The 25,461-nt window shown below is 60.9% G+C and overlaps 1 protein-coding gene across 1 annotated transcript; it reads right to left on the bottom strand.

The window, feature by feature from the left end:
• Positions 1–926: 926 nt before the first annotated feature.
• SIK1 (salt inducible kinase 1) lies at positions 927–12,506 on the bottom strand. The gene is made up of 14 exons (XM_042902984.1): positions 12,379–12,506; positions 11,223–11,393; positions 10,687–10,803; positions 8,215–8,278; positions 7,876–8,037; positions 7,589–7,713; positions 7,375–7,498; positions 6,642–6,865; positions 6,199–6,348; positions 5,600–5,722; positions 5,285–5,501; positions 4,408–4,686; positions 3,589–3,823; positions 927–3,177 (listed from the first exon to the last, which is right to left on the bottom strand). The coding sequence occupies exons 2-14, from the start codon at positions 11,376–11,378 to the stop codon at positions 2,817–2,819; spliced, it is 2,337 nt and encodes a 778-aa protein (XP_042758918.1). The 5' UTR covers positions 11,379–11,393; positions 12,379–12,506; the 3' UTR covers positions 927–2,816.
• Positions 12,507–25,461: the final 12,955 nt, after the last annotated feature.

Genomic DNA, 25,461 nt, shown 5'->3' with positions numbered 1-25,461 from the left:
GTGTGGCTGCTTCCGTCCCTCGGTCGCTGAGTCGCCGTAATGAACAGAGGCGCCAGTGGGGTCTCTGCCAGAGGTCAGGGCCCACGCCCACCAGCGGAAGGACACGGTGGCTCTCACTTGGTGGGGCTCCGCCAGACCGCGCCACCCTCTCCCGCGAGCAGCGCACGCGGGTGCTGATGGCAACCTCACATGTTTTTGTTTTTGGCGATGACCATCCTAATGGGTGTAAAGAGAATGACAAACTTTCTTTAACCCAAAGGCATTTGCCAGGGAATCAAAATGAAGGGACCCCTGTGCTCTGTGAGCAGCCATGTCTCTCTTATTGCTAGAAGTTCGTAAATGAAGAGACTGGGAGAGTCTGGCCGTGAGGGTCTTCCAAATGTTTGGTTCACGAGTGGATTCGCTGAGCGTTACTGGGGAGGGAGGGAGGAGGAAGGAGTGTATGGCACCCTGGGAGGGGAGGAACCCACTGGAAACAGGCCGGGCTGGAGATGCCACCCGGGGAAGGGGGACCGGCAGGGCCGGGGCGCGCTCAGCCCCAGGCCACCCCTTCCCGCGCCCTGCCCTGAGCGCCCAGCGCCCGGTGGGTCGCTACTTCCGGGGGAGGGCGGCTCCTGGCGGCCAGGCTGGCGGGGGAGCTGGTGCCACCGCCCCCTCTCTCAGATCTGCAACCGGAGGGCGACGGGAGGAAGCGGCTGGGAAGGACGCACTCCCACAGAGACGAGCACGGGGAAAAGGCAAGGTTCTTCCCCCAAATATTTTATTTAAATATTAAATTAAAAAAACATACACCCGCTAATCATTTGGCATACATTTCTCATGTTAACATAAGAAATAAAATAATTAATTCCGTTGCGGTAAAAAAAAAAAAACCAAACAAACCAAACTTTGTACACCTTAATCGGGCGCCGTGGTGCCTTCGCACAGGCTACGGCCGCCAGTCTGCGCACCGGCGCTGCGGAGAAAGTACAGGACGCACGTCGCACACACCTAAACACACGACGCAGAGACACGACTCACAGCCAGAAAGAAAACCTCCGTGAAAGTAAAGTGCTTGTCACGGCTCTGAGGCCTTTGATCTGTGGCGTCACGACAGCAAGGAGTCTAGCGAGGGGACCCCGGTCTCGGGGGGAGTCGGCCGCGCCGCCTCTGTGGGTCCGGAGGCCCGGACGCCCCCGGGGCCCTCGTTACAAGTCAGCAGGAGGCTTTGGTGATTTCTCTGTGGCCAGGCGCGAGGACGGTGCCTTCCCCGACTCTCCGGCGACAGCCACGGGGAGGTAGCAGCAGCGGCCGTGGCAGGGCCGGTGGCCGGTAGCAGGAAGCCTGGCAGATGCGGACACGCGGGCTGCGGCCCCCCGTGCATGCGGCCGGCCCCCTGCCCTCTAGGAGCCCGGGGCGGGGGGGGGGTGTCCTCGGCTTCTCCCAGCGCCCTCCTCTCCCCTGTTAATACTGTAGGTTGTAAGAGCCAAAGTGAGCTGAAGGCACCTGGGTCGGGTCAAGGGACGGGTACTGACTGGTGCAGAGGGGGTGAGGCCTGCCGCCCGCCCGCTCGGGTGGCTTCCGACCCGAGTTCACCCGCCAGGTGAGGACGCACCTCGTCTCCCCCCTCCGCGCCGACCTGGTGCCGGTGCTTGCTAACGTTACCAGAGAGCAAAAGTGACACCAGGAACACAGAAGTGTAGTAAAAAATATAAAAAATAAGTAGTGTCTGTTTGTCTATTTATATACATGGACAATATCTGCTTTAAAAAAGGAACAAAGCTTGAACAACACTGATCTGACCTCTCATTGCGGTATTCTCAAACGAAAGCCTGACGTGTGCGGCCCGGATGAGGCAGGGCTACCACGGGCCACGGCCCGGTGGCGGCAGGCGGGCGGGGCCGCGCACCCGCGCCCCCGCTTTCCGCCTGCCCCTGCCCGACGGCCACACCTGGCCGTATTGCACACCCCCCCGCCCTGGTCAGTTGTTCATTTGGACCCTGATAATGAAATGCATAAAAACTTAAATTAGCAGCGGAAATAAGATGGGCGGCAGGAAGAAACCTCTCCGGGGCCCTCCGAGGCACGTGGGGGTCTGAAGCCACGTGATCCGGGCCGGAGCCCCAACCTCAGTCACCCACGGCTTCTAGTCTCTTCCTACGGCTCCTCTGAAGGATCCTGGAAACCGACCTCGAGCAGTTGACAAAAGTTCTCATCTAAAATAAGAAAACACCGTCCTTGGGGTTCTGATTTCAGGGTAGAGAATTCCAGGAATTTGTAGATTATTTTCTCCTGGGCCGGCCAACAGAGCCTTTTTAAAAAAACTGATACATAAAGTAGAAAGTTCACAGTCCTCGTTTTGAAGCGTAAATGTTTCGGGGAGTGGAGAATCGTTAACCAAAACAAACAAAAAAGGCTACTAAACACACGCGCACGCACGCGGATGGACACGCGGCCCACGCCACGGTCTCTCCCGAGGCAAGCCCCGCGTGGCCCCCGTGGCCCCCTCCCGCCGCCCCGACCGCAGTGGCGCTGGCCAGTCCAGCCAAGCCCTGTCGCCTCTCACCCCGCCGCCCTCCTTCCCCTTCCCGTCCACCCACCCTGGCACGCCCCTCAATTATTATTTTTCTTCAGAAAGTTTCCAGGCCCTGCTCAGAGTTGCATTTGCTCAGTGCGAGGGAAAAAGTAAAACCGAGAAGAAAGTAAAAAGCCAGAACACCAGACGTATTGCTTGTTTCGCTTCTAGAAACTTATTGGCTTCGAGTCCGGAAACGTCTTCACATACTCTGAAATTATTGCTTCGAAGGGCCGGCCGGCCCGAGCCGCGGGCGGGGTCCTCACTGCACCAGCACGAAGGTGCCCAGCCGGCCCGAGGTCAGGTCCTCTATCTCACAGTCCGCCTGCGGCAGCCCCGCGGCCACAAAGCTCGGGGGCAGCGTGGCGGCGGGCAGCGGGGCTGTGGCGCTGCCGATGTGCAGGTGGGTGTCCAGCAGCTGGGCCGCCGCCGCCACCGGGGAGCCCCCCGCCTGCAGGAAGTGGGGCGGCAGCAGCGGGCTGGGCGCCAGCCCCAGCTCCTTCTGGAGTCCCGACACAAGGAGCGTGCCGTCGCACGGGGCGAGGACCAGCGGGGCCGGGGGCGGCTGGGGGGCCTGCTGGCAGCCGGGCGGGCCCGCCGGGTGGTGCTGGAGCTGGAGCAACCTGGAGGGAGGGAGGGGGCGGGTCAGCCGCCGGCTGGGGCTGCTCCCCACACGCGAGGCTGTGCGTGACTAATCCCTGAGCAATTCCTGACATTTCCATTCTCCGTCTTGCTTCTGCGGCAGCTCAGAGATGCCAACCAGACGCGACGTTCTTATTCGCTGCCCCCCCCCCCCCCGCCCCCCACTCACGGGCGGGCTTCAAAGTGAGGAAGGCCGACTGCTCCCCCCCCTCCGCCCCCGTCCGCCGGAACGAGGCCCCACCGGCGGATCCCCCCCCACTAGGGGCCGGCAGGTGCACGCGTCTGATTCCACGGAGAGGGCGAGGAGCTCCCGAGATAAGGTTACTCCAGAAACCCAGACGTCCTCGAGCCCTCCCCGGGGGGCGGTCACGGGAGCGAGGCGGGGGGCGTACCTCTGCTGGTGTAGGACCTCTTCCAGCAGGCTCCGGCCCTCCCGGCTGCCGGCCCCGCCGCCGTGCGGGCCCGGGCTCGGCGCGGGCAGCTGGAAGGCGCTCAGGCCGCCCCTCGTGGCCCGGCTGGAGGAGGAGGGCGGGCACACCTGGCGAGCCAGCCCCTTGATCTTGTTCAGGCCCAGGAGCCCTTTGGCCCTCGTGCTCTTCCTCAGCTGCTGCCGGAAGGCTTTCAGCCCTGGGGGGGTGCAAAATCAAGCCGGTCCGTGGGTGGCCCGCAGACCCCGGGCCGGCGTGAGCAGGGAGGGACCCCATGCAAACGTGAAGGCATGAACGGATTGCTTTCCCGTGGGGGTTGAGGGCACTCTCTGGTCATCCGATCGGATGACCTCTCCCGGGGCTAAGTCCTCTTTTCTTCAGAGTTTGGTTTGGGGCAGCAGCTCCAACCCCGAACGAGTCTGGGCAGGGGGTCCTCTGGGGACGGAGGCACGAGCGGGGCGGTGGGCTGAGGGAGGGAGCCCAGGCAGGCAGGTGGGGGCTGCCTCTGTGGAGGGTCCCTCCCTGACCTGTCCCCTCCTCCAGGTGAGGCGCTGCGGCCTGGCATCCAAGTGTCTCCTGGGCTTTTAGGACCGGCCACTAGGAGACCCTGTGAGTTCGTCCCAGAAGACAGGGACACCTAGAGCCTGGGAGCTCTGCTGCTCCGTCCAGGCCCGGCCAGAGACTCGGGGCACGCCATCTGCACCGGGACAGGGTGACACCCTCCCAGGGGCACACACAGCACCTTCTGGGACAGGTGGAAGGGGAGCAGGAAAGGTTAGTCACCTTGAGTGAGCGAGGTGTCCGATGCCCTCCGGCCTTCCTGGAAGCTGATGGGGAGCAGAGTGACCCCTCCTGGGGCCCCCTGAGCCTGCAGCACTGGGGTGGCAGACTGGGCCCCCAGGAGCGGTGAGGCCAGTCTGAGAGGGGAACAGGTGCCCACCAGCCCCTGGGCGGCCAGGCGTCCACTGAGCCCCGCTGGGCCGTCGCCGGCCGAGAAGGTCAAGCAGCTGTCGGAACTGGTGCCCTCCGAAGGGCTCGCGGCGGAGGAGGAGACGACGATACCTGCAGAAGAAGCACGCGCTCTTGAGGGGCCTGACGCTCCCCAAGGCCAGGAGCAACCCACAGCACCCAAGTTTTCACCGGAAGTCAGAGGAAAGAACGGGCACGGACACTTTCTCCGTGCCTGGTGCACGGCCCCTGGGTCTTGGGACAGCCCGTGGGGCCAGCTGACAGGGGCAGACGGCGGTACTGGCCTCCCTGTGCCTGCCCTCAACATGGGGCAGGAGTCTATGACGGCCAGAGGCTGTCAGAGGCGTCTGGGAGCCATGATGGTGGCCGGCCACCTTGACGGTGCGGCTGCCGCCGTAGCTGACCGGTGGGGCTCAGACAAAGACACACGGGGGCCTGGGCTGCGGACCGGCCCTTCCGGCCCCCGGGGGCAGCTAAACCCCAAGCTGTCCTGCCACCGAAGGACCACGTGCAGTCTCGAAGTAGGATCTGCGTGGCCTCGGGGTTAGAGCAAAAGGCAAATCCGGACAAGGGCAATCAGACGCCCACCAGCCAATAAGGTGCACTCTCCATCGGCCGGTCAGAGTCTCCACCGCACGCCCGCCCCCTGGCCGGTGCCCCGGGCCGCGTTCCTGCCCCACCGGGCACTTACACGGAGGGGCACTCGGGGAGAAGCAGGTGGAGACCTCGGCCAGCGTGTGCCTCCGGCCTGTGCCTCCGGACAGGGGCTCCTGCGGCTCCCGCTCCTCCTCCAGGCCCTGGCCCTGCCTGACCTCCTCACTGATGCTCGCGTCTAGCAGGCCGCTCGGGGAGATGGGGCGATTCCGGAACACTCCGTTGCAGTTGGCGTCCAGGGGGAAGAGCAAGGGCTGGGGGGACAGACACAGACCCGTAACTCCTGGGGCTCCATGGGACGCGGCTGGGAGAGCCCCTCCCACGCGACGGCTGCCCAGTGTAGATCACACACCTGGAGTGAGCTGAGGGGGTCACAGTCCGCGTCCACCTGCAAGACAGACTGCCCGAAGGCCTGGGGCTGTGGGCACAGCAGGGAGGGCTGGAAAGAGTCACCAGACAGGCCTTCCTGAGGCACCTGCGGGCAGGCAGAGGACAGACGTCAGCAGGGAGGTAGCTTTGGGGACAACCGCAGACAGCGTCACTAGGAAGGCCCCACTGGCTTTGCCACGGGGCTGACAGGTCAGTCACCAGCTGCCTGGGCTCAGGACACATGCACCTTCCTCTCCAAGGCCATGCCGCCCAGGGTGACCAGGGGAAGGTGTCAGGAGGCCAGACCGGGGACAGTTAAGGAACAAGTGGCTGCAGGGTAGTGCCTGACCCGCAGCGGAGCGGCCGGCACCCCTCTCCTCCGTGTAGCCTCTGGTTCGTGGCTCCCACAGGAACCCCGCCCCCCCCCCCCAACCCCCATGCCGCACGGGCAGGAGACGGGACCCGGGGGCCGGCGGGCTCAGCAGGCATCTCAGTCCCGGGCCCGTCTGGGTGAGGGACCGTAACTGGCGGGCGTGGGGGTGCACAGTCTGGGCAGAGCTCGGGAAGGAGGCTCCCCCCCACCTCAAAGCCGCCGAGATCCGAGCTGCGCGGCCTCTGCTGCCGGGCCGGGCCGGGCCGCGCCGACGGCTGTGTGTGCCGATGCTCCTTCAGCCGCTCGAGGAGGAGGTAATAAATGGCGGCAAAGTGGTTGTAGCTGCTGTTCTGCAGTGACTGCAGGAGGCAGAGGGAAGCGGGGTCAGAGCGGGGCCGGCACGGGGAAGAGCGGGGCGACAGGGCTCCGCGGCGGGCGGTGCCTCCGACGCTTCCCGAGCGGCTGAGGCTCCCTGACAGGCCTGTTCCCAGGGTTATTCCTGGGTGGCCGAGAATATCCTTTAGAGGAGTGGACAGCTGGCCCTTAAATTAGCCCACGTTCCCGTTTCAACTCGACTGGCGAGTGCCTGCTTTTCCTCGGAGTGAGCGCCTCTCCCGTCCAAGCCCGCGCGAGGCCAGGCGGTGGCCCTCACCTCCACGGTCCTCTGCCGGTCGATGCCCAGGGTGTGCATGATCCCCAACACCTGCTCGTCGTAGCGGCCCAGGCTGGCGTTGTAGCTGAGCGCAGAGAAGGCCGTGCAGGCCTGCCGCGGCACCGGGGGCTCGGCCTGCATCCACCTGTGCTGCCGGATCTGGGCGATGGTGATGCGCTTGCTGGGGTCCACCACCAGCATGCGGCGGATCAGCGTCTCACAGTCTGGGGGTGAGGGAGGCCCGCTGAGCCCGGCGGCCCCCCTGCGTGCTCCCACCACCGCCCAGCTGGCTCCCGCAGCGGCCCCGCTGGGGACCAGGCTCCCCTCCTGCGCGCGACACACGAGTGACCGTCCTAAAGGACGCTGAGACCGGGGGCAGTGGCCCCGGGCTGCCACTCAGGACCCACCGCCAGGAGAGCCAGCAATCGAGGGGACGGGGTCCTGCCGACCTGCCCCCGACGAGGACCAGGCCGGCCGGCATCCCAGAGACTAGGCCCTCTGGGGGGTGGGGGGGGGGGGGGTGGGGGACCGCAGAGCCGAGGCCCCGCCCCACAAGTAGGGCACTGAGGAAACACCCAGTGGGCGGGGCTTGTGTCGCAGGCGGCAGGGAAACAGCCCGCGGTAACGCGGGGCTGACTCACGGACCTGACGGCACACCCAGACACCGTCGGGCAGGCGTTTCGGGAACTAACCCCCCGCCCCCTCTGCAAGCCCCTCGTCCCGCGTCGCCCACCTTGAGACATAAAGAACGGGATACGGAAGCGGCCCTCCAGCACCCGCTGCCGCAGCGCCGGCAGGTTGGGTCCGTCGAAGGGGAGCGACCCGCACACCAGCACGTACAGCACGACGCCGAGGCTCTGCAAAGACCACACGGCCTGGGGTCAGCGCCCGCACGCCCGCGGCCGGGGCCCTGGCGTCTGACGCGCGCCGCCCACGCGGGCTCCTACCCAGATGTCCAGCTGGGGGCCTTCGTACTCCTTCCCCTCAAAGACTTCTGGGGCCGCGTACGGGGGGCTCCCACACCACGTGGACAGGGGCTCTCCTGACTTGTAGAAATTCCCAAATCCAAAATCTGAGGGACAGGAAAACGGACGGTGAGGTCACAGCGGCAACGGCAGGGCCACGGACAGAAAGGTGCGCGCGCCCACAGCGGGGGGCCTCGTGGGCCCTTAGGAGACGGCGCTTCCCGGCCCGGGGACCGCCCCCCGCCCCCCAGCCCCGGGGGGCCCCTTGCCTGCCAGCTTGATGTCCATGCTGCCGTCCAGCAGCAGGTTCTCGGTCTTCAGGTCCCGGTGGACGATGTGGTGGCTGTGGCAGTACTCCACGGCGGACAGAATCTGCCAGAATTTCTTCCGTGCTTCGTTCTCGCTGAGGTGCCCGTTGGAGGTCAGATAATCTGAGGAGTGACAAGCCGAAGCTCCAGCCCTAACGTCCAGAGGCCTGGCCGTCGTCTGGAGCGCGAGTGAGGAAAGCCGTACGACTTAAAGACGGGCAGACCCAAATGCTGGGGGGCGGATTCCTGACCAGTTCTACCCTCTGCTTTCAACAGATGTTACAGACAGGCGTGACTCACCAAACATTTCTCCATTTTTCGCGAATTCGGTGACAATGTAAAGCATATCCTTTGTCTCCATAACCTAAAAACACAAAGACCTAACGTTTAACCACACGGGAACAGAACATGCCAACGGTATAAATAATCTACTCGAACCCCAGTAAATTTTTAACTTCCCCAAGGATGAGTGTATCCGTTATCTTTCAAAAGGAAAGAAAATAAACACTTCTGTGTTAAAGAAACAGATACGGGGGTTCCTATTCAGGAAAAGAATTTAAAACATCAGAGGTGAATTCCTCACTAACCTGTCTATCCGAATGCACTAGAACCTTCCCGTATCACCGTGTCAACGCAACTGCCTCACCCACCCGCCGGCTCTGTGAGGCCTCAGAGGTCTGACACCCGCAGCATGCACCGCTAGGGCTTTCTTCTAGAAGCCTAGCAGGCAACAGATGATTCAGGCCAGCGCAAGCTGAATAATAGATAACGAACACCCCTTCCCCCTTGCGCTATTGACATGATAAATTGGGCGCTGAGAAGCGGGTTCTGCCAGGCTAAGCTACGACAGACTGCTCTTTATACGGCAAACCCCTCAGCATGTGTCAGCAGCAACAGCCGAGGTCAAACACACCCTGCAGGCTCCCTTACGGGTCGAGAATTTTACTTCACTGTGCAAACAATTTTAAAAAAGAGTTGAAAATACAGCTAGCTAAGAAACAAGGTGCATTTCACATCTTTGGTCCTAAAAGAAGGAAATCCAACTCCTTCCCAGGTGTTTTACAAGATTTCAAAGGGAGACACAGAGACAATACGTGCTCACAGGAACAGATTTCTTTAGGGTTCGAAATACAGTTTTTCCGTAAAAAAGACACTTCAAAGGCAACTGGTTTAGGCCGTAAATCTAACAAGACAGCAAACACAGTATGTTTGACCAAGAATCTCCAGTGTCCTGAAGTGTCCTGGCCCTCCACGTGTGCGGTAGAGGCCTGAGCAGGAAGGCCGAGGTTCGTCCCTCTCCTCAGTTCAAAAGAGAGCCGGAGAAAGAATTAAGAGTAAACGTGTTTGGGGTGTTGGGAAACCTCCAGGCAAGAGTGTAGTGTCTCGGCAAGGTTCTGGGGCCTGGGCCAGCTGGATGAGAGTTAGACACCAGTGTAAAACCCCGAGGAATGATACGCATTGCTGTCCCTATCCCGTCCGAACAGTTAAAGCGACCCAGACAGCACCGAGAGGTTTCACTCCGCGAAAGGACCTCTCACTCTGATGCTGGGGGCGATGTGCTGTCTAACTGGGCTGCTCCACACAATGGGCCAGGAGAGGGACAGGAAGACCAGGAAGGTACACTCTGGCTCATCCCTCCAGCAAAGTCAAAAACAGGGCTCGGGCCACTCCTGCGGAAACAGGCCAGGCACATTTCTCAGGCACTGACATCAGCGGCCACGGAGGAAACTTCTTATCAAAGCAGCACAACTAAAAATGACACAGAAACAAAACACAAACCCGAGCGTATGGTGGAGGGCTGATGACCGCACTCAGTGACTCTAAGTGAACTGTCATTCAGGGGAACACAAGCCCGGTGACACTACTTCCGTGGGACAGTCTTCTCTTCTAACGCCCTCTCCTGCCACACTGCCCGCCGAGCCTCGCCATGGGCACACACACACCCGCGCCGTCCCGTGTTCCTCTCAGATTCAGGAGGCTTCACGAGAATCCCCAGAAGGAACTTAACACCCGGCACAGCTGGATGAAATACCGAGCATTTGCAAAAAACGTAGCAGCCGGCATCTCATCTGCAGAAGCGGTCGGCTAAGAGTTGCTTTACTGCGCTCATTAAATCAGCGCTTGTAATATTCCAGAGATATGATTTATTAGTTAAAACACGGTAACAACAATCAAGTCACCAAACAAACCGACAGACGGATAGGGCGAGGCATGTTCTTAACGCGGATTCAATGACAAGTTCTCTGTTCTCACCATGGCAAAAGTATTTTCATCTCTCCGTTTTTGACGGAAGAGTTGAAACGGGAAGACAAATGCTTTTACTGCTGCCTTTGCAAAGAGTTCACGGAAACTGGTAAACGCAGCCGGTTTTAAAGTTGAATAATCATCTGCAAAGGGGGAAGCGTCTCCTTCCACTAAAATCTGTCCTATGCTAAATGCTTGACATGAGACAATACCTACGTCTGGTTGTTTGTTTTCTTAGGAAAGCGAATCTAACAACCGACCTCTACGCATTTAAAACTGGAGCGAATGACAATACGAAATAAAATTTTAATGAGGCAAATCTCAGTTATGATCCAAAAGCAAGAAAATAGTTGAAAACGCATCTGAAGAGCTTACAAAAATCAATCTATTTACCTTACACGGCCAACCCCCTGCCTCCCACACACACCCAAAGAGAGGGGCAAAATTCAGAATCGCAGGCTTATTGTTAAAAATAAAAGGTAACACACTTGCCAGAAGTCACAGCAAAAGGCAAACTTGAGTCCTTACCTGATAAAGCTTTATGATGTGAGGATGATTCAGAAGCTTCATGATCTGAACCTCACGATATATTTTCTCCAAATTACTGGAGTCTAATCGAGTTTTATCGATTATTTTTATTGCAACCTACAGTTTAAAAGAAAGGATATTTTTGTCCCCAAACAAACGCCTTTCATTGACACATTTGGTTTTTTGCAGCTTAATTTCTGTAACACTTTATGTCCCCAAAGGTCACAAAAAGTTGGGGGAAAAAAAAAAACAAGTCACCATTAATGGTACTTAAAGTTAAGGAAGTATCTTAAATGTCTTCTAGCTCCCTTTACAGGGCCTCGGCCTGGATCCCAGAGCCCCACACTCCTGGGTCATTACTCTCTCTGCTGTCCCCTAAGATTTGTCGAAATTATTCAGAATCATAACATAAAGCATTTTCTCCTCGTGGAACTGAGAACTGTCAGCACTGAGACATTGCACGATGAACCCTGAGGACAGGGAAACCACCCAGCCGCCCCCAGGGAGGGTCCTCACAGGCCAGGTCTGGCACACACCTGGGTTTTTGTGACTCGATGCCGGGCCAGCTTCACGACGGCGAAATTGCCCTTGCCCAGAGTCCTCTCGACGTCGTAGAAGCCCACCCGGAGGGGCTTCTGCTGGCTCTGGCCGGAGCCCGCGGGGGCCGCACTCAACTCCGACATGATCACCATGGCTCCGGGGCGCACCTGCGGGCCACCCGGGAGCGCACTCAACACCGGACCTGCCTGACCCGACGGGGGGGGGGGGGGGGGGGGGCGGCTCCCTCTCCCCGCCGCCCCCTCACTCTGCTCCTTTCTAAACACCTCACCTCGCCGGGCGCTTGCCCGCTCCCACGCCCGCTCCCACGCCCGCTCCCGACACTCCGGCTCCCAAGACCCCCAGCCCTTCGGGCGTGTGGACCCCTTCACCCTGCGATCCGCGGTCGACTCCATCCCGACCCCCCAGCCCCCCGGGGCGCGTGGGCCCGCTCCCACCCTCACCGCCCCCTGCCGGTCCTCTGCTCCATCCCGACCCCCGACCCCCCAGCCCCGTAGGGCGCCTGGACCCGCTCCCACCCGCCGCCCGCGGTCTTTCTCCATCCCGACCCCCGACCCCCCAGCCCCGCAGGGCGCCTGGACCCGCTCCCACCCGCCGCCCTGGGGACACTCCATCCCGACCCCCAGATCCCTTCAGCCCCGCGGGGTGTATAACCCGTTCCCCCGCCGCCCGCTCCATCCCGACCCCCGACCTGCAGCCCAGCGGGGCGCGGGGCCCGGCTCCCACCCCGCCGCCCGGGATCCGCTCTACACCGACCCCGGGCCCCCAGTCCGGCAGGGTGTGTAACCCGCTCCCACGCCGCCTGCGGCCGGCTGCATGCCGATCCCCGGACCCCCAGCCCCGCAGGGCGCCGGGACGCGCTCCCACCCCGCCGCCCGCGGTCCGCTCCATCCCAACCCCCGGAGCCCCAGTTCCGTGGGGCCGGTGGACCCGCTCCCACGCCGCCCGCCCCACAACAAAGGGGAGCCCGGCGGCGGCGGGGCGAGCGGCGCCCCGCTCCGAGACCCCCACGCGCGCGCCTTCGGGCCCCGGAGCCCGGAGCGGCGGTCGGAAACCAGAGCCCCGGAGCTCCGGAGCCCCGGCCCGGCCGCCGCGAGCCCGGCGGCGGCCACCCCGGCCTCGCCGCCGCCTCACCTCCGCCGCCCTCCGAGTGCCGAGGCCGGGCCGCCGCTCTCCCCGCGGCCCCCGCCGCCCGCTCGGTCGCTCGCGCTGCTCGGGCGCCTGCTTCTCGAGCGCCTGTTTCTCGGGCCGCCGCCGCCGCCGCCGCCCGGGCCGCGCCGCATGTCAGCTCTGAGGCCGCGCGGCGCGCTCGGGCCGCACGCGCCGCCCGCCGCGGGCTCCGCCCCGGCCCCGCCCCGGCCCCGCCTCCGGCCCGCCCCCGGCCCTGCCGCGTCGGCCCCGCCCCGCCCCGCCGGCCCCGCCCCCGCCGCCGCCGCCGCCGGATTGATACATCCCCATTGACGTCGCTTTGACGCCAGAGCGACGCGCGGCCGAGCGCCAGGCGAAGGGAGAGCGGGAGATCGGGCGGTTGCCAAGAGACTGGCGGCTCTGACGCGCGCGCTGATGGGGCCGTCGCCCTGGCGACCGCGGGGCGGTGACGTCAGGGGCGCCGGCCGCCCGAGGCCCGCCGAGGCCCGCCGTCCCGCCCGCGCTCGCGTTCCCGCCGGCGCGCGCCCCCTACCGGGCGCCTCGGGCGCTGCAGGCGGCTCGGCCTCCAGTCCCGGGGTGCAGTTCTCCGTCTGCTAGCGCGCGCAGCCGCCCTGGCGCGGCGCCCCCACTTCTCGCGCTCTTCCCAAAGGCTTGGTTCTGGGGCATTTCCCAACCCCCCGGAAGTGTAGCACCGCGGTTGCTGCGTCCTCTTTGGACCCGTAGTCCGGGGTCCCCGTTATCGGGGTACACGGCCGCAATTTCTGTCGAAAGTCCTCGGACTTGGCACCTCTATTAGGAGAAGTAGCAGGTGGGGCTCGGGAAAGCTCGCAGACTCGCAGAATAGGGCCACACGGGATGCCAGGTGCCAGCCCGCCAGCTCCCACTCCCCGAATTGCTTCCCCCCCCCCCCCCCCCCCCGCATCCCAGAGAAGCGCCAGCACCCCCAGGGACCCTCTGGGGCTCGGCAGCTGCAGACACGCAAGACCTGGGGGCAGCCCAACTCCTGTTACCTTTGTTCTGCACAAATCTATTGTTTAGCGAGTGAGAAACTTAAACACAGGAAACCTGGGCAGCATCTTCTGGCACGGGGAGCCCCGGCTGGGATGGGTCGGGTTCTCGTCCTGGTTTTGCCCTCCGCCCCCGCAAGGCGCGCCAGTGGCGTGGTTCAGCCCGCCCGTTCTCCCTCAGATCTGCGGGTCAGCAGCTGGTGACAGACCAGAGGAGGCTTGGGGACCTTTGTAAGGGAATCCACGGGCTCTGCTTTGACGAAGGCACCCACCCAGGGGGATGGAGAGAGGTGGAAAGGCCCAGAAGGCCGGTTTCTCGGAGGGCCAGAGGTGTCGGTGGGAATGGGTTCTGCCCACTGAGGTCTTCAAGCTCTTGGGACCGGCTATGGGGAGCCCAGTTAGCAACACCTTCAGTGAGGTGATGGTTCTCCGACAAGTCCCCGATGCTCTGCATTCAGACAAGGGGAGGACTCTGCTCCTGGGGCGGTGGAGGGGTGGGGGGGCAACAGGTGGGGTCAGCTCAGGCCAGGACTTCCTCCTTGGTGGCAGTGGACAGGGCAGGTCCTGTGGACTTAGTTACTTTCCTCTGCTGCCTGTTTCCCCAGAGCTGCTGGGGACAGTCCTGTGCCCCCCCCCCCCCCGCCCCCAGATTGGTGCCCGGCAGCCTATTCCCTGTTAGAGAGGAGGCCGGACAGGATGACAACGGCAGTGGGTGACAATTGCCGTTGGTATTGCTGTTCACTTCATGTCCCCTTATGCCTCATCAGAAAATAACACGTTCTCTAGGGAAGACAGAGGCTATGGGTGAATGACATTTTTTGAACATTAGGCATTAGGAAGGCAGTGGTTTGGGATTTGAATTTTACGTCTAGCCTAGAATCATTTTCCCTTGTGTTAAATGAAAACACTATTTCATAGGAGGGGGTGGGGAGCAAAACTTAAAATGGATGCAGAACTTAGAAGCCTTCTTCCAGAGGCTTCCAGGCGTGGCCTGGAGAGGTGGCTGGACTGGTGAGGGCACCATGTAGGACTCGGATGTGCTTCTGATGCACAGCCACCAGCCAGACCGAATATTTCCCAATCACCCCTCCCTGGGCGGTTCTTCGTGGGTCAGTTTGTTTTGAAAGGCCTTTCGGGGACACCAACGATTCCAGAATTTTCCTTAGTCTTTCAGAAGTGCCCCGATGATCTGTCCCAGCTATATCCGCCGAGAATTTGGAGGAGTATTTTTACTTTCTTCCAGCTGAATAGTTCACAACTGCTTTTCTTCCCTTCTGGGGGTCCCACTAATCTCCTAGGAGAGCAAGATGCAGAGATAAGAAACCGGGGATCTGAATGCACTCCCCTGCGGCCCCTCGTTCTGTGACCCCAGAACTTTCCTCAGGCTCATCCAAAGGGACGCCCAGCAAACCGGGGCCCCTCCACCCCCTCCCGTCCCAGGTCTAGCCAAGTCTTTTCAAAGGTCATAGGTGTTTGCAAACACCTGGCTGGCTGTTTGGAAACATTGTGTCATCGCTGAATAAAAACCTGCAGCCAAAAGAGCCAAAGCTGCCTTCCCAGAGAAGGTCCCTGGACCCAGGCGCACTTGTCCCTTAGACCTAGTCCTTCCTGAGCTTCCAGCCTTCTGAACAGCCCCGTGTGGGCCGTGGCCACCCCTCCGCCCCAACCCTTGGGTAGAAAGTCTGCTCTGCAGATAATGCAGGCAGGGCAGAGGCAAAGTCTGACCCCAGAACGGCTGCCACCTCTCCCAGTGGGACTCTGGCTGGCACCCCTGGGACTTGCCGTTGACGCGTCTCTGCTTCCAAGTATCTTCGATTATTCTTTGCATCCTTGGCACACAGAGGCCATAATTCCTTCCAGAATCCTTGACTTCTTTTCAGATTTCTCGTCTTGCATGCTCTGTGTGCGTCATGAGGGGGGGGGGGATACACAGTGTGTGCTCCAGGAGAGGTAAGCAAACAATGGGAGGACTCCCCCACTCCCCATAACGGAAGAAACGCTCTCAGCGTCTGCAAGGATAGTGTCTGTTTTGTAGATCTTCGCAGATTCGGGAGAATCAGGAAGTCGGTTTTCTTTTCCATTTGGAATTTCTTAAGCCTGTCTTCTCATGGCAGTCTTTCTGGAGTTCACCTTCCTCTCCTCAGGTCTTGAGACAGGAGACCCCGTCGGCAGCAAGTGGGTCCCTTTGATATTCACGCTTTCCGGGCTGGTGTTCTAAACCCGTTCCCTCCAGATTAAAAGCAGTGGGGACAGCAGCGCCCCTTGTAAGGTGGCTTTCCCCTTGTCACCATAGGAAGGCGAGGTGATTTTCTTCCTGGACACTCTCCTCCTAGATACTCAAGGTCCTTCTCTGTCCTCCCGGCTGTCTTGTTTGGTTTTATGTGGTTTATTTAAGGTGTCAGGCCAATGATTTCACGTATCAAAAAATAAGATTGGCTGCCAGCAGCATCCTCGGGCCTCAGGGTTGGCCCCGGTCCCTTCTGCCGTCTGTTACATTTGCAGAACTTGACATGGACACAGGAATAGACACGTCCTCACTGCCTCAGGGAATCAGTGCCCCTGGCCTTGGGCTCAGCAGGTGGGAAGAAAGCACTCACCCTCCTCCGTGGACACCTCGGCTCCAAAGGTATCACCTCCTACGCCACGGTTCCTCTGGGTCCGTGACTGCCTCGTTGGTGCTCAGGTGAGGCCCTCCACAGGCTGGGAGAGGAGGAATCCTGGGTCCTGGGGACTCTCGGACTGGGATATGTGTCCCGAGAGGTCCCAGAGAGGGAGCCATGGGACAGGCAGGGCAGAATTCTAACACACTGGGCTTACACACATACACACACACCAGCAAAAACTTCCTATTAGCAGACCAGCTCTTGAATCCAATGTTCTAGGACTCTGGTTCCCATTTCTGTCTCCCACCAGTGAGTCCTCACTGATAATGGGGCTAATGGGGCTAATGGGGCTAATGGGGCTGCCTGATAGAAAGCAAGGCTGTGGTTGGTGCCACACCCGAGGACCCAGCAGGCCTTTGGATGTCTGTCTCCTGATGGGCGTTCTGTAGACAGCTGTCTTAAGGAGACTGGGGTGGGAGGGGACGCAGGACTGGGCAAGGGAGCAGCAAGGACCTGAAATGCACCTATCGCGGGCTCGTTTAAGAAAAGCAACATCTAGAAACCTGGTGGGGGGTGGTCACATGTCCTGGTCGCATTCCCAGAATAAACCAGCTGTCCTCAGGTGGAAGGAAGCCGCACCTGTAAATGCCTCAGTTCCCGCTGTCTTACTGGCAGTCCCAAGCAAGTGGGGAGTCTGGGGTGCCCTAACCTCGTGCAGACCAGGCACAGGGCCCAGGAGCCACAGTGTGGCCACACCCCTCATTCTGGGCTTTCCGCAGGGGCTGCACAGAGCTCCCGGACCCCTGCTGGGAGATGTTGGACTTCTAAGCAGTGATTCTCATGTGACTGTCATCGAGCACGCTATACTGTCTTCTTTATGGCTGTTCACTCATTCAGAAGCGATGTGAGTTTCTACTCTTGGTCAGAACTGTGCAGGGGTGTGCCCCGGTGCCATGGACAGTGACGGATGCGCTGGCAGCGACCGAGTGGGTGGCGGGGGGCAGGTCTGAGAGGGAGGGGAGGTGGCGAGGCGTGCGATGCCTGGGGGGTCCCCCCTCAGGCGTCCACCCAGAGTCACGGAGCACCTGCCGTGTGCCACGCATATTGGGCACGTGAGCACAGCAGGAAGGGGACAGACAAGGTGCCTTCTCTCCAGGGCAGACGCCTCGTTAAGAAGACAGGCAACAGGATAAGGCGATAAGGTGATGGGCAGAGGGGTTTGGCAGGCATCCCACGGGGGGCTCCTTCCGTCTTCCCGAGAGAAGGTGGGGACACAGAGCAGGAGGCCGGCGGAGGCAGCTGAGGAGAAGCCGGAGAGGGGGATCCAGGCCAGCTCCGAGGCTGGAGAGGCAAACGTGGGTGGACACGCTCAGCATCGTCAAATGTCCGTCTGCAAATTATTGCACAGGTGGCCTTGTGACTTTTCCCTGGAGGTGCTCGGGTGAGGACCGTTGTGGCATAAGTGGGTATCTGGGCTCAACCAGGGTTGGGGCATTGCCAGGCGAGGAGTGACGGCAGGGAAAGCAGCCAGGATGAGGGGAGAGGAGGTTGGGATGTTTGCGTGGAGCAGACCCTTCCTGGGTGTGGCTTCCCCACGGGGGAAGGAGGGGGTGAGGGCAGCAGGGGTCCGCTGGGCAGCACAGGAAGTGTAAGTCGTTTGCCCAGCCCAGACCCTGGGGCGGTGGCAGAGGACTCCCCCATTCCAGGTGTGAGCCGTGGGAGGAGGGACAGGCAGTGACACAGAGGCCTGGACACTGGGTCCCTGTGCGGCCTCGGGATGGATCCCAGCACGTTTGGCGGTGTCTACTGGGCACACAATCGATAGGAAATTTAGAAAATGCGCAAGTCCGGAAAGATGAAAACAGAAAACCCTGGCCATGCTACCGGCAGTGTGATCTTTTTCCATCCAGTCTTTTGATGAAAACCGTGCGGAGACCCTGTTCCGCCAGCCTTCTTCACCAGCCGCAGCCGGGAAGCGTCCTGCCAGGCGTTACGGAGCCATCGGAGTGGTGGTTTTAGCGTCTGCCCGGAATTCCGCTATGGAAGTGGCCGTGTCGTCCCCGATTTAACCCCTTGTTGTCCTCCCCTCCACGCGGACATCGTGGTTCCTCTGCTATGAGGCTTTCCTCTGACATTCCCCGGGAGGCTGGCTTGGGGGTGATGTGGCTGTTGGAGAGGCATCCAGGGTCAAGGCTGGACACCTGGCCCAGACACCTCAGGACGGCGCAGCCCGGGGGTGGGGGGTGGTCCCTGGAGGCCAAGGGCAGAATTTCGGGAGCCTCAGGGCCTGCAGACACACCTGGGGACCCGCAGGCACAGGCCACCGCAGCAGAGCTCAGGAGCACCTCGTCCCCCCATTGCCAAGGTGACACGGAGGCCTCTGATTGCCCAGGAGGAGGCCGGCTCTGCATCGGGCCTTTTCGTAGCCTGCGAAGGTGTTTCCATCCCCTCTGACCTGGTTTCCATGGTTTCTGGTATTGTTGTTGCGTTGTTTGTTTAAAAAGAAAACACACAGACTTACGTCACGAGGAGGCAGAGACGTCACAGCCATCAGCTAATAAAAATGACCGAAAGCTAGTCCCCAGACCACGCACCCGCAGCGACGTCTCCCCGGTACGGCGGGACAGCTAATGAGCCGTGCAGAGACGGGACGTGGAACGGAGCGGGACAAAGTCTGGGGCGTTGGCACCCCGCGGTCCTGCTCACGTCTCCGTGGTGGTCCCTGAGAGACCAGAAAGGACAAAAATTTGGTCGGGGAGAAAACGAGACAGCTCAGGCCACAGCTACTCAGAACACAGAGAGTTTGCAGGTGGGCAGAGCCCCTCGGGACCAGCCAGACCGGGAAGAAGGTCCAACCCGATCCCGGGGCTGGGGACTGGTTAGTGGCAGCTGAGCAGCGGGAGGAAGCTGGCCCGTCCGCTCCGGGGCCGGCCCGCAGCCCAGCTCCCGCTGTCCCCCCTCGATGGTGTGTGGTCCCAGGGCCCTCGAGTCGATGTGAAGGGTACCTGAGAGGCTTTGGAGAGCCCCAGGTGCAGGAAAGGCCCAAGAAGGACAGCTTTAAAATAATAGGGCAAGCTCAGTAGTGGGATATTCCAGAGAAGCTGGCAGCAAGGGACACCTGATCTTGGGGCCATAGGACTGTGGGGGCTGTGGGCTAGCGGGATAGTGGGGCCGGGGGGGGGGGCGTGTGGTGAGGGACAGACAGAGCGTATGGCTGGGGGAGGCGCAGCTGAGCAGGGCAGACACAAGGACTGTGAGGCAGCTGGGCAGGGGGCCGTGAGCCAGAAACAGGAGTGTGCAGTGACGGGTCTCGTTTTTCCGTGGCCTCCGGCCCCTGACCTGAATTTACCCCGACCTTGACTGCTCCCCGTCTCTCTCCTCTGGGAGTGCCCTGCTCCGGGTCCCCCCACCTAAAGCTGAGCCACTCAGAGAGAGAACCCGGACAGCGGCTGCCTCCCCTCCCCTCCCCCTTGCCAGTCCCTCCACCCCTCCGGGGTGCTCCCCCAAGCTCCTGGGCCCCAGGGTCGGTGCTGGGACCCTGCCCCTCCCAGGCCTGAGCCGGCATCCTCCCAGAGTGGTCCCCGGGGACGCTCCACAGCACCCCCAGCCCCAGCCGTTGCAAGGCATCTAGGACGGACGCTCTCTCACCCTCTGCCCCCAAACCAGATGCGGGAAGGGGAGGAAGGGTGAGCAGGCAGACATTCAGGTTCTAGAAACAGAAGTCCTTGGCTAGATTCCTATGGGCTGCAGGATGGGCTTTAGCGGCTCTCAGGACCCCCTTCCTCCTGGTGATTCAGGAGGCTGTGCCACACGCCCCATAGCCCGTGTTTTGAAATGTTGATGGTGAAGCTGGGTCATTCAGGCCGACGCAGCTCACTCTACCCCACCCCACCTGTCCAGCGTGTCTGAGGGTGCCTGCCTGGGGCAGGGTCCCCTGGATGTGCTCCGTCTCAGGCCTCCATTCCAGGAGCCCCTCTCTGGTCCCAGCTGACACTCAGTCCTAGTCTGAAGGGGGTTGACTCTCCTGGCTGGTGTCCTTAGCCCTTGGGTCAAAGGCGACAACCTCTAAGCCTGCTGACCTCACCTCTGAAGAGCGTGGACCCTCCGCGCACTGAAAGCCAGCTTCCCGGGGCAACAGAGGGCTGGGCCTCAACCTTGAGTTGTTTCTGTACTGGCTCATTTACATACATACCCCTCACGTATAGGGGTGAGGCTAGAACAGGTGTCTAAAGATTTCTACACCTGCACAGAGTAAGCTTTCTTTCTTCGAGGAAGTCATGCTGAGTGACACGGACCAGTCACCAGAGGGCAAATATTGTACCGATTCCATGTGGTCAGATTCGTAGAGGCAGAAAGGAGCACAGTGGTTGCAGGGGGCCTGGGAGTCGGTGTTTCACGGGGACAGAGTTTCTGTTTGGGAAGATGGAAAGTTCTGGAGATGGATGGCGCTGAAGGTTGCCAAGCAATGTGAATGATTGTTTTTTGAAAAATTTCTAATGTTTATTTATTTTTGAGAGAGAGAGAGGGAGAGAGAGAGAGACAGAGCTCGAGCGGGGGAGGGGAGAGAGAGAGGGGGAGACATGGAATCCGAAGCAGGCTCCGGGCTCTGAGCTGTCGGCACAGAGCCCGACATGGGGACCGAACTCACGGACTGAGAGATCATGACCTGAGCCGAAGTCGGACGTTCAACCGACTGAGCCACCCAGGCGCCCCGGCATTGGGAATTACTTAATGCAACTGAACTGCGCACTTAAAAATGGTTAAGGTGGTAAATTTTATGTATCTTTTATCACAAAAAAAAAACAACTAAGAAAAAAGCCACGTCCAAGGGTCCAGCAAGACCCTAAAGCACCACAGGACCACCCAACGGCCCTCCACCCCCTTCCTTACAGACCAGAGGCCACCTGTGGTGCCGAGGCAGGCCCAGAACGTGTGCGCTCAGGCTCGTGCCAGCCACCAGGGAGGTGTGCCTCAGACCCCGCCTGCCACTCTGAGCTGACGCCCGCAAGTGCTGTTCCCAGGAGCCCAGAGCAGCTGGGGGACACTGCGCCTTGGTCTTCTCCACCGTACCCTTCCCTCCTTACCCTTACCCATCCAGAGTGAGTCTCCCCAGAGCCACACCGTTCCTACAGCGGGAGCCACTGCTGTCCCCTGCTACCTCTCCCCCGTCGCCTGTGTCCTGCTCCGGCGACCCCGCGTTGAGGCTGGAAGGGCCCAGAACCAGGGAGGCAGGCCCTGCTGAGCAGACGGAGGCTGGGTCCCAGCGCACCTGCTGAAGGACCTCCATGTACGGGAGGCGGCCAGGCTGGATGCGGGGCTTTGGCTCACCCTGGTCCTGTGCAAGTCTCAAATAGCACAGATGGACCGAGACCCTTCCCTCCACCCTGGATAACACGCTCTTCTCGGGACCACAGCATCTGGACACGAGCTATGTGGACAGGTGTGTGTGGGTGTGTGTGGCTTGAAGGGCTGTGGTGTAGGTGTCCATAACAGTGTGCGTGCAATTTAATGTGTGATTTTCAATATCCTTACTAAGATAGGTTCTTGCTTTTATGTTTATGGGCCATTCGTATTCCTCGTGACTATCAGGCCTTCTTTCCTGCCCTGTTTTCTATCGGTGGGTTTCAGCCCAGACTCCCTTGGTTGCGAAAAACAGAAATGCAACCCAAATGGCTTTAAGCTAAAAAGGAAAGTTTGTGCTGTCAGGTTAGGCTTCAGGCTGAGTTAGATCCAGGCGCTCGTAAGAAGTTTCTCTGTTCTCTTACATCTTGCCAACTCCGTCTCCCAGCTCAGCTGCCCTGTGTGGCCCTTCTTGTTTTCCATCAGCACATTCCGTCTTGTAGCAGTGATGGCCAACACCATGGGAGCGCCTGCCTCCTGCTCTGCGGTTCTGGCTTGCAGCCCAGGGTCCCCCTTCATCGGCCCGGACTGGGCCACACGTCTGACCTCTGGAGGGGAAGGGTAGGCCAGCCCACTGAGTCTCACGGGCTAAAGGTGAGAGAGGGGTGGTTCCTGAGGTGTTACCCGAGGAAGGAGCCACGGATGCCTTCGGGGGAGGAAATCAAAGCAAGTCCCCGAGTAAGGTAAATGCTCCTTATTTATTCTGAGAACTCTTTACATATTGAGGATGTTAATCCTTTGCATCTTTGCTCCACATATTTTTCTCAAGCTCGTCTTTGTGAGTCTCTTCCTGGAGGCCAGTGCTGCCTTTTGGGCTGTGTCACTGCTCGGGCGCCCTTGCCCTACAGTGTCCTTGTGTGATGACATTACGTGAGGGGGGTTGGTTAGGCCACATTCCCTGGGTGTAAATGATGCCATCCAACAGAAAAGGAGAAAAAAAAGCGTGGCTAGTACTTCCGTGAACGACTAAGCATTTAAAAGCTTATCTGGGCACAGACGTCACGGGCGAAGGCTCGAGGGAAGGAACCGTCACTCACCTAATAAAAGCGTGGCCGCACCTGTAACCGTTACTGAGGTCACGCAGTAAAAGAAAGGGCGCCGAGGACGGACGGTGCAGGTGCAGGGCTCTGGGCCCTCGCTCGCTCTCGGCGACGCGATAAGGAGCGTACTTGGAGCTCGTTAACCTCGTGACCGGGCTGTGGACTACAGGCAGATAGAACGGGCGGCCTGACCCCCCCACAGGCAAATCCCAGGCAGGCCCTGGGCCCAGGGGTCCGGAGGTCCAGCTCCAAGGCACCCTGCCCCCAGCCGGCCCCCTGCCCTCCCCTCCCCCACGCCCTCCCTCTGCTCCTTTCCAACCTCTCCAAGGGGTAGATTCTAAAGCGCCAGGGAGGACGGCCCGGTGGACACTGTGCTTCCCCACCCCCACCATCAGGCTCCCAGGCTCCCAGGCCACGTCGTCCTTGACGTGAGCTTAAATTCAAGGGTAACAGAGCGCGGCCGGGGCTCTTGATAAGGGGCTTCTGCACGGCCGCAGGGAAGGAGTGCCCTGGGGCCGGGCCTGCGGCAGGGAGAGCAGCGGGGCGTGGGGCAGGCTCATGGGGCACTTGTGGCCCACCTTGCTGCCCGGAAGGACGCGTCCCTGGAGAGCCAGCCCCTCAGGGTGCGGGCCAGCTCTGCTAGGGGGTGCAGGGGGGTGCCCCTTTCCCAGCCTTCTGCCCGGGAAGGAGGGTCTTCAGGGCTGACAAAACAGCCCAGGGAAGTGACTGCAGGGACTGGGGGAGGGGCCTGAGGCCTGTTAGGATGGGCCTGCCGGCTCGGTCCCCTGGCCGCAGGGAGGTCCCCGGGCTGGGGCTGGGCCTGGCCACCCTCACGGTTGGGGTCTTGGCCTCGCAGGGCCAGAAGGCTCGCCGAGGAGCAGGGCAGACAGGCCCAGGCCCAGAGGCATCCTCAACACCATCAGCCGAGGGATGTGAGCGTCCAGGAGGGAGAGGCTGGGCAGCCTTGACAGGAGGGCCGAGCCCAGGGAGCGGGGCCCAGGCGGAGGTGGGAGGGGGCTGGCGCCGGAGGCTGGGTGAGAGCCGGCAAGGAGGGGCCGGGGTTTCCTCCAGGCCTCTCCCCGGAAAGAGACCCCTCTGAAGGCCCCTGAGAAAGAGCCTCAACCTCAGTCCCGGGCCCCCTGAGGCGCGGGCCGCTCAGAAGCCCCAGTTTCTTCCAGACTGACTGTAAAAATCCCGGGAGAGCCAGGCGCCGCCACACGGGGCCAACGGGAGTGTCTGCCTAGACGGGGACGCGGAAGCCCGGTGGGTCCCCGCTGCCCTGTGTCCAGGTTCCCAGACCCCCCCTCTCCCCGGAATGAGGTTGCGTCCCCCCCCACCCTGCCACCTGCCACCGACAGGCTCCGGCCGCTGCTGCCGAAGGGGCGTCTAGCTCAGGGATGGGCCTGTCTCTGGCCACGGCCCAGTTCTGGAGGTGCTCAGCGCGCCCTCCTGAACACCAGGCGGGCCGCTGCCATGCCCCTGTGGGGGGCAGTGAGGTCACCGTCTCCGACCCTTGTCCTTCCGCCCTGCCTGAGGGCGTGCTCGGTCTGTCTGAGCTCCAGGAGGACAGTTCCGCCGAGGGGGCTGGGCCGCAGAGGCACCGTGTGGAGGTGCGGTCTGCACACCGGCCGGCAGCCTGTGCCCGCACGGCCATACCCCCTCAGGCACCGCGCCCCCTGCTCCCTGGGATCCCTGGGATTGCCTCCAGATGAACCACTCCCACCCGAATCCTGGCCTCAGGTCTGCCTTTCGGGGACCCCAAACCGAGAGCCCTTGACTTTGCCCCCAGCAAAGGGGCCCGATGCCCAGGCCACTCCGTCTCCTCCCAGGGCCAGCGGGTTCGGGTTCGGAGCCAGGGACGTCGCCAGGCGTGTGTTGGCTCAGCCACAGTAAAGAAACGCCTCCGAGAAGGGGAGAGGGAGGCGGGTCCCTCAGCCCCGGCCTCGGCCTGGGTCGGGTTCAGCCATACCGTAGGGAAGGCTCCCGGCCCCCGGGAGGTGGCCCTCCGTGGGCTCCTTCCCCCTCTCGGCACGGAGCCCAAGAATCCCCACCTTATTTAGATTTGGTTGGAAATAACTTCAGCTGCAGCCCTCGGCTGATTTAATCAGGAGAGAAGTGTGGAATTTCTTAGAACGCTGCTGGTGATGATGTTACCCGCCTGCCCTTGAAAAGGGCTCTTAGCCACAGCTGCGACCTTGTGGGAACTCAGTGTGGGCCGTCCCCACCTGAGCCTCCGCAGGGAGGCGGGGAGCTGGGAACCCTGGGAAAATCCCAGCAGCACGCCTCCCCCTTCCCTGCTGTGACCGTCCGGGAGCTTCCTGGGGAATCCACCTTCAGGGAACCGGACATTTTCAAATTCAAATCTATGTTTATTTATTTATTTTGAAAGAGAGAGAGACAGAAAGAGAACATGAGTAGGGGAGGAGGAGAGGGGGAAGGAGAGAATCCCCAGCAGGCTCCGTGCTATCAGGGCAGGGCCCGACATGGGGCTCGAACTCACAAACCATGAGGTCATGCATGGCCTGAGCCGACTGAGCCACCCAGGCTCCCCTCAAATACAAATTTAAATGAAATGCAAGTTACTGAGGGTTTATTTTCTTTGCATAATGCTTCCCAAAAGGATTCCCTTAAACATGACCTGACCATTGAATACTCTTTAAAAAAAAATTTTTTTTAATGTTCATTCAGTTTTGAGAGAGAGAGAGAGAGAGAGCATGAGTGGAGGAGGGACAGAGAGAGAGGGAGACACAGAATCCCAAGCAGGCTCCAGGCTCCCAGCTGTCAGCACAGAGCCCGACACGGGGCTGGAACCCACGAACCGTGAGATCATGACCCAAGCTGAAGTCGGACGCTTAACCGACTGAGTCACCCAGACGCTCCTTGAATTCTCTTTTAAATGCAGCTTTCCTGGACATAAGTCACTGCAGATCAGGCATCCAGCAACATGCTAGGTGCCCGTGGAGACGAAGGGGGCTGGGATGGTCCCAGAGTGGCACGTGTTGCATTGAAGGCCAAAGC

The sequence above is a fragment of the Panthera leo genome, chromosome C2 (assembly GCF_018350215.1).
Source record: "Panthera leo isolate Ple1 chromosome C2, P.leo_Ple1_pat1.1, whole genome shotgun sequence".
Taxonomy (NCBI): Eukaryota; Metazoa; Chordata; class Mammalia; order Carnivora; family Felidae; genus Panthera; species Panthera leo.
The sequence above is the reverse complement of the archived record's forward strand: the minus strand, read 5'-3'. Positions and strand labels throughout refer to the sequence as shown.

Coding starts and splice junctions, on each gene's coding strand:
- SIK1 (XM_042902984.1), bottom strand. CDS start 11,378: ATGGTGATCATGTCGGAGTTGAGTGCGGCCCCCGCGGGCTCCGGCCAG. Junction 7,714..7,875: donor CATGGACATCAAGCTGGCAG/GCAAGGGGCCCC, acceptor CCTGTCCCTCAG/ATTTTGGATTTGGGAATTTC. Junction 5,723..6,198: donor CGGATCTCGGCGGCTTTGAG/GTGGGGGGGAGC, acceptor GCCTGCCCGCAG/GTGCCTCAGGAAGGCCTGTC.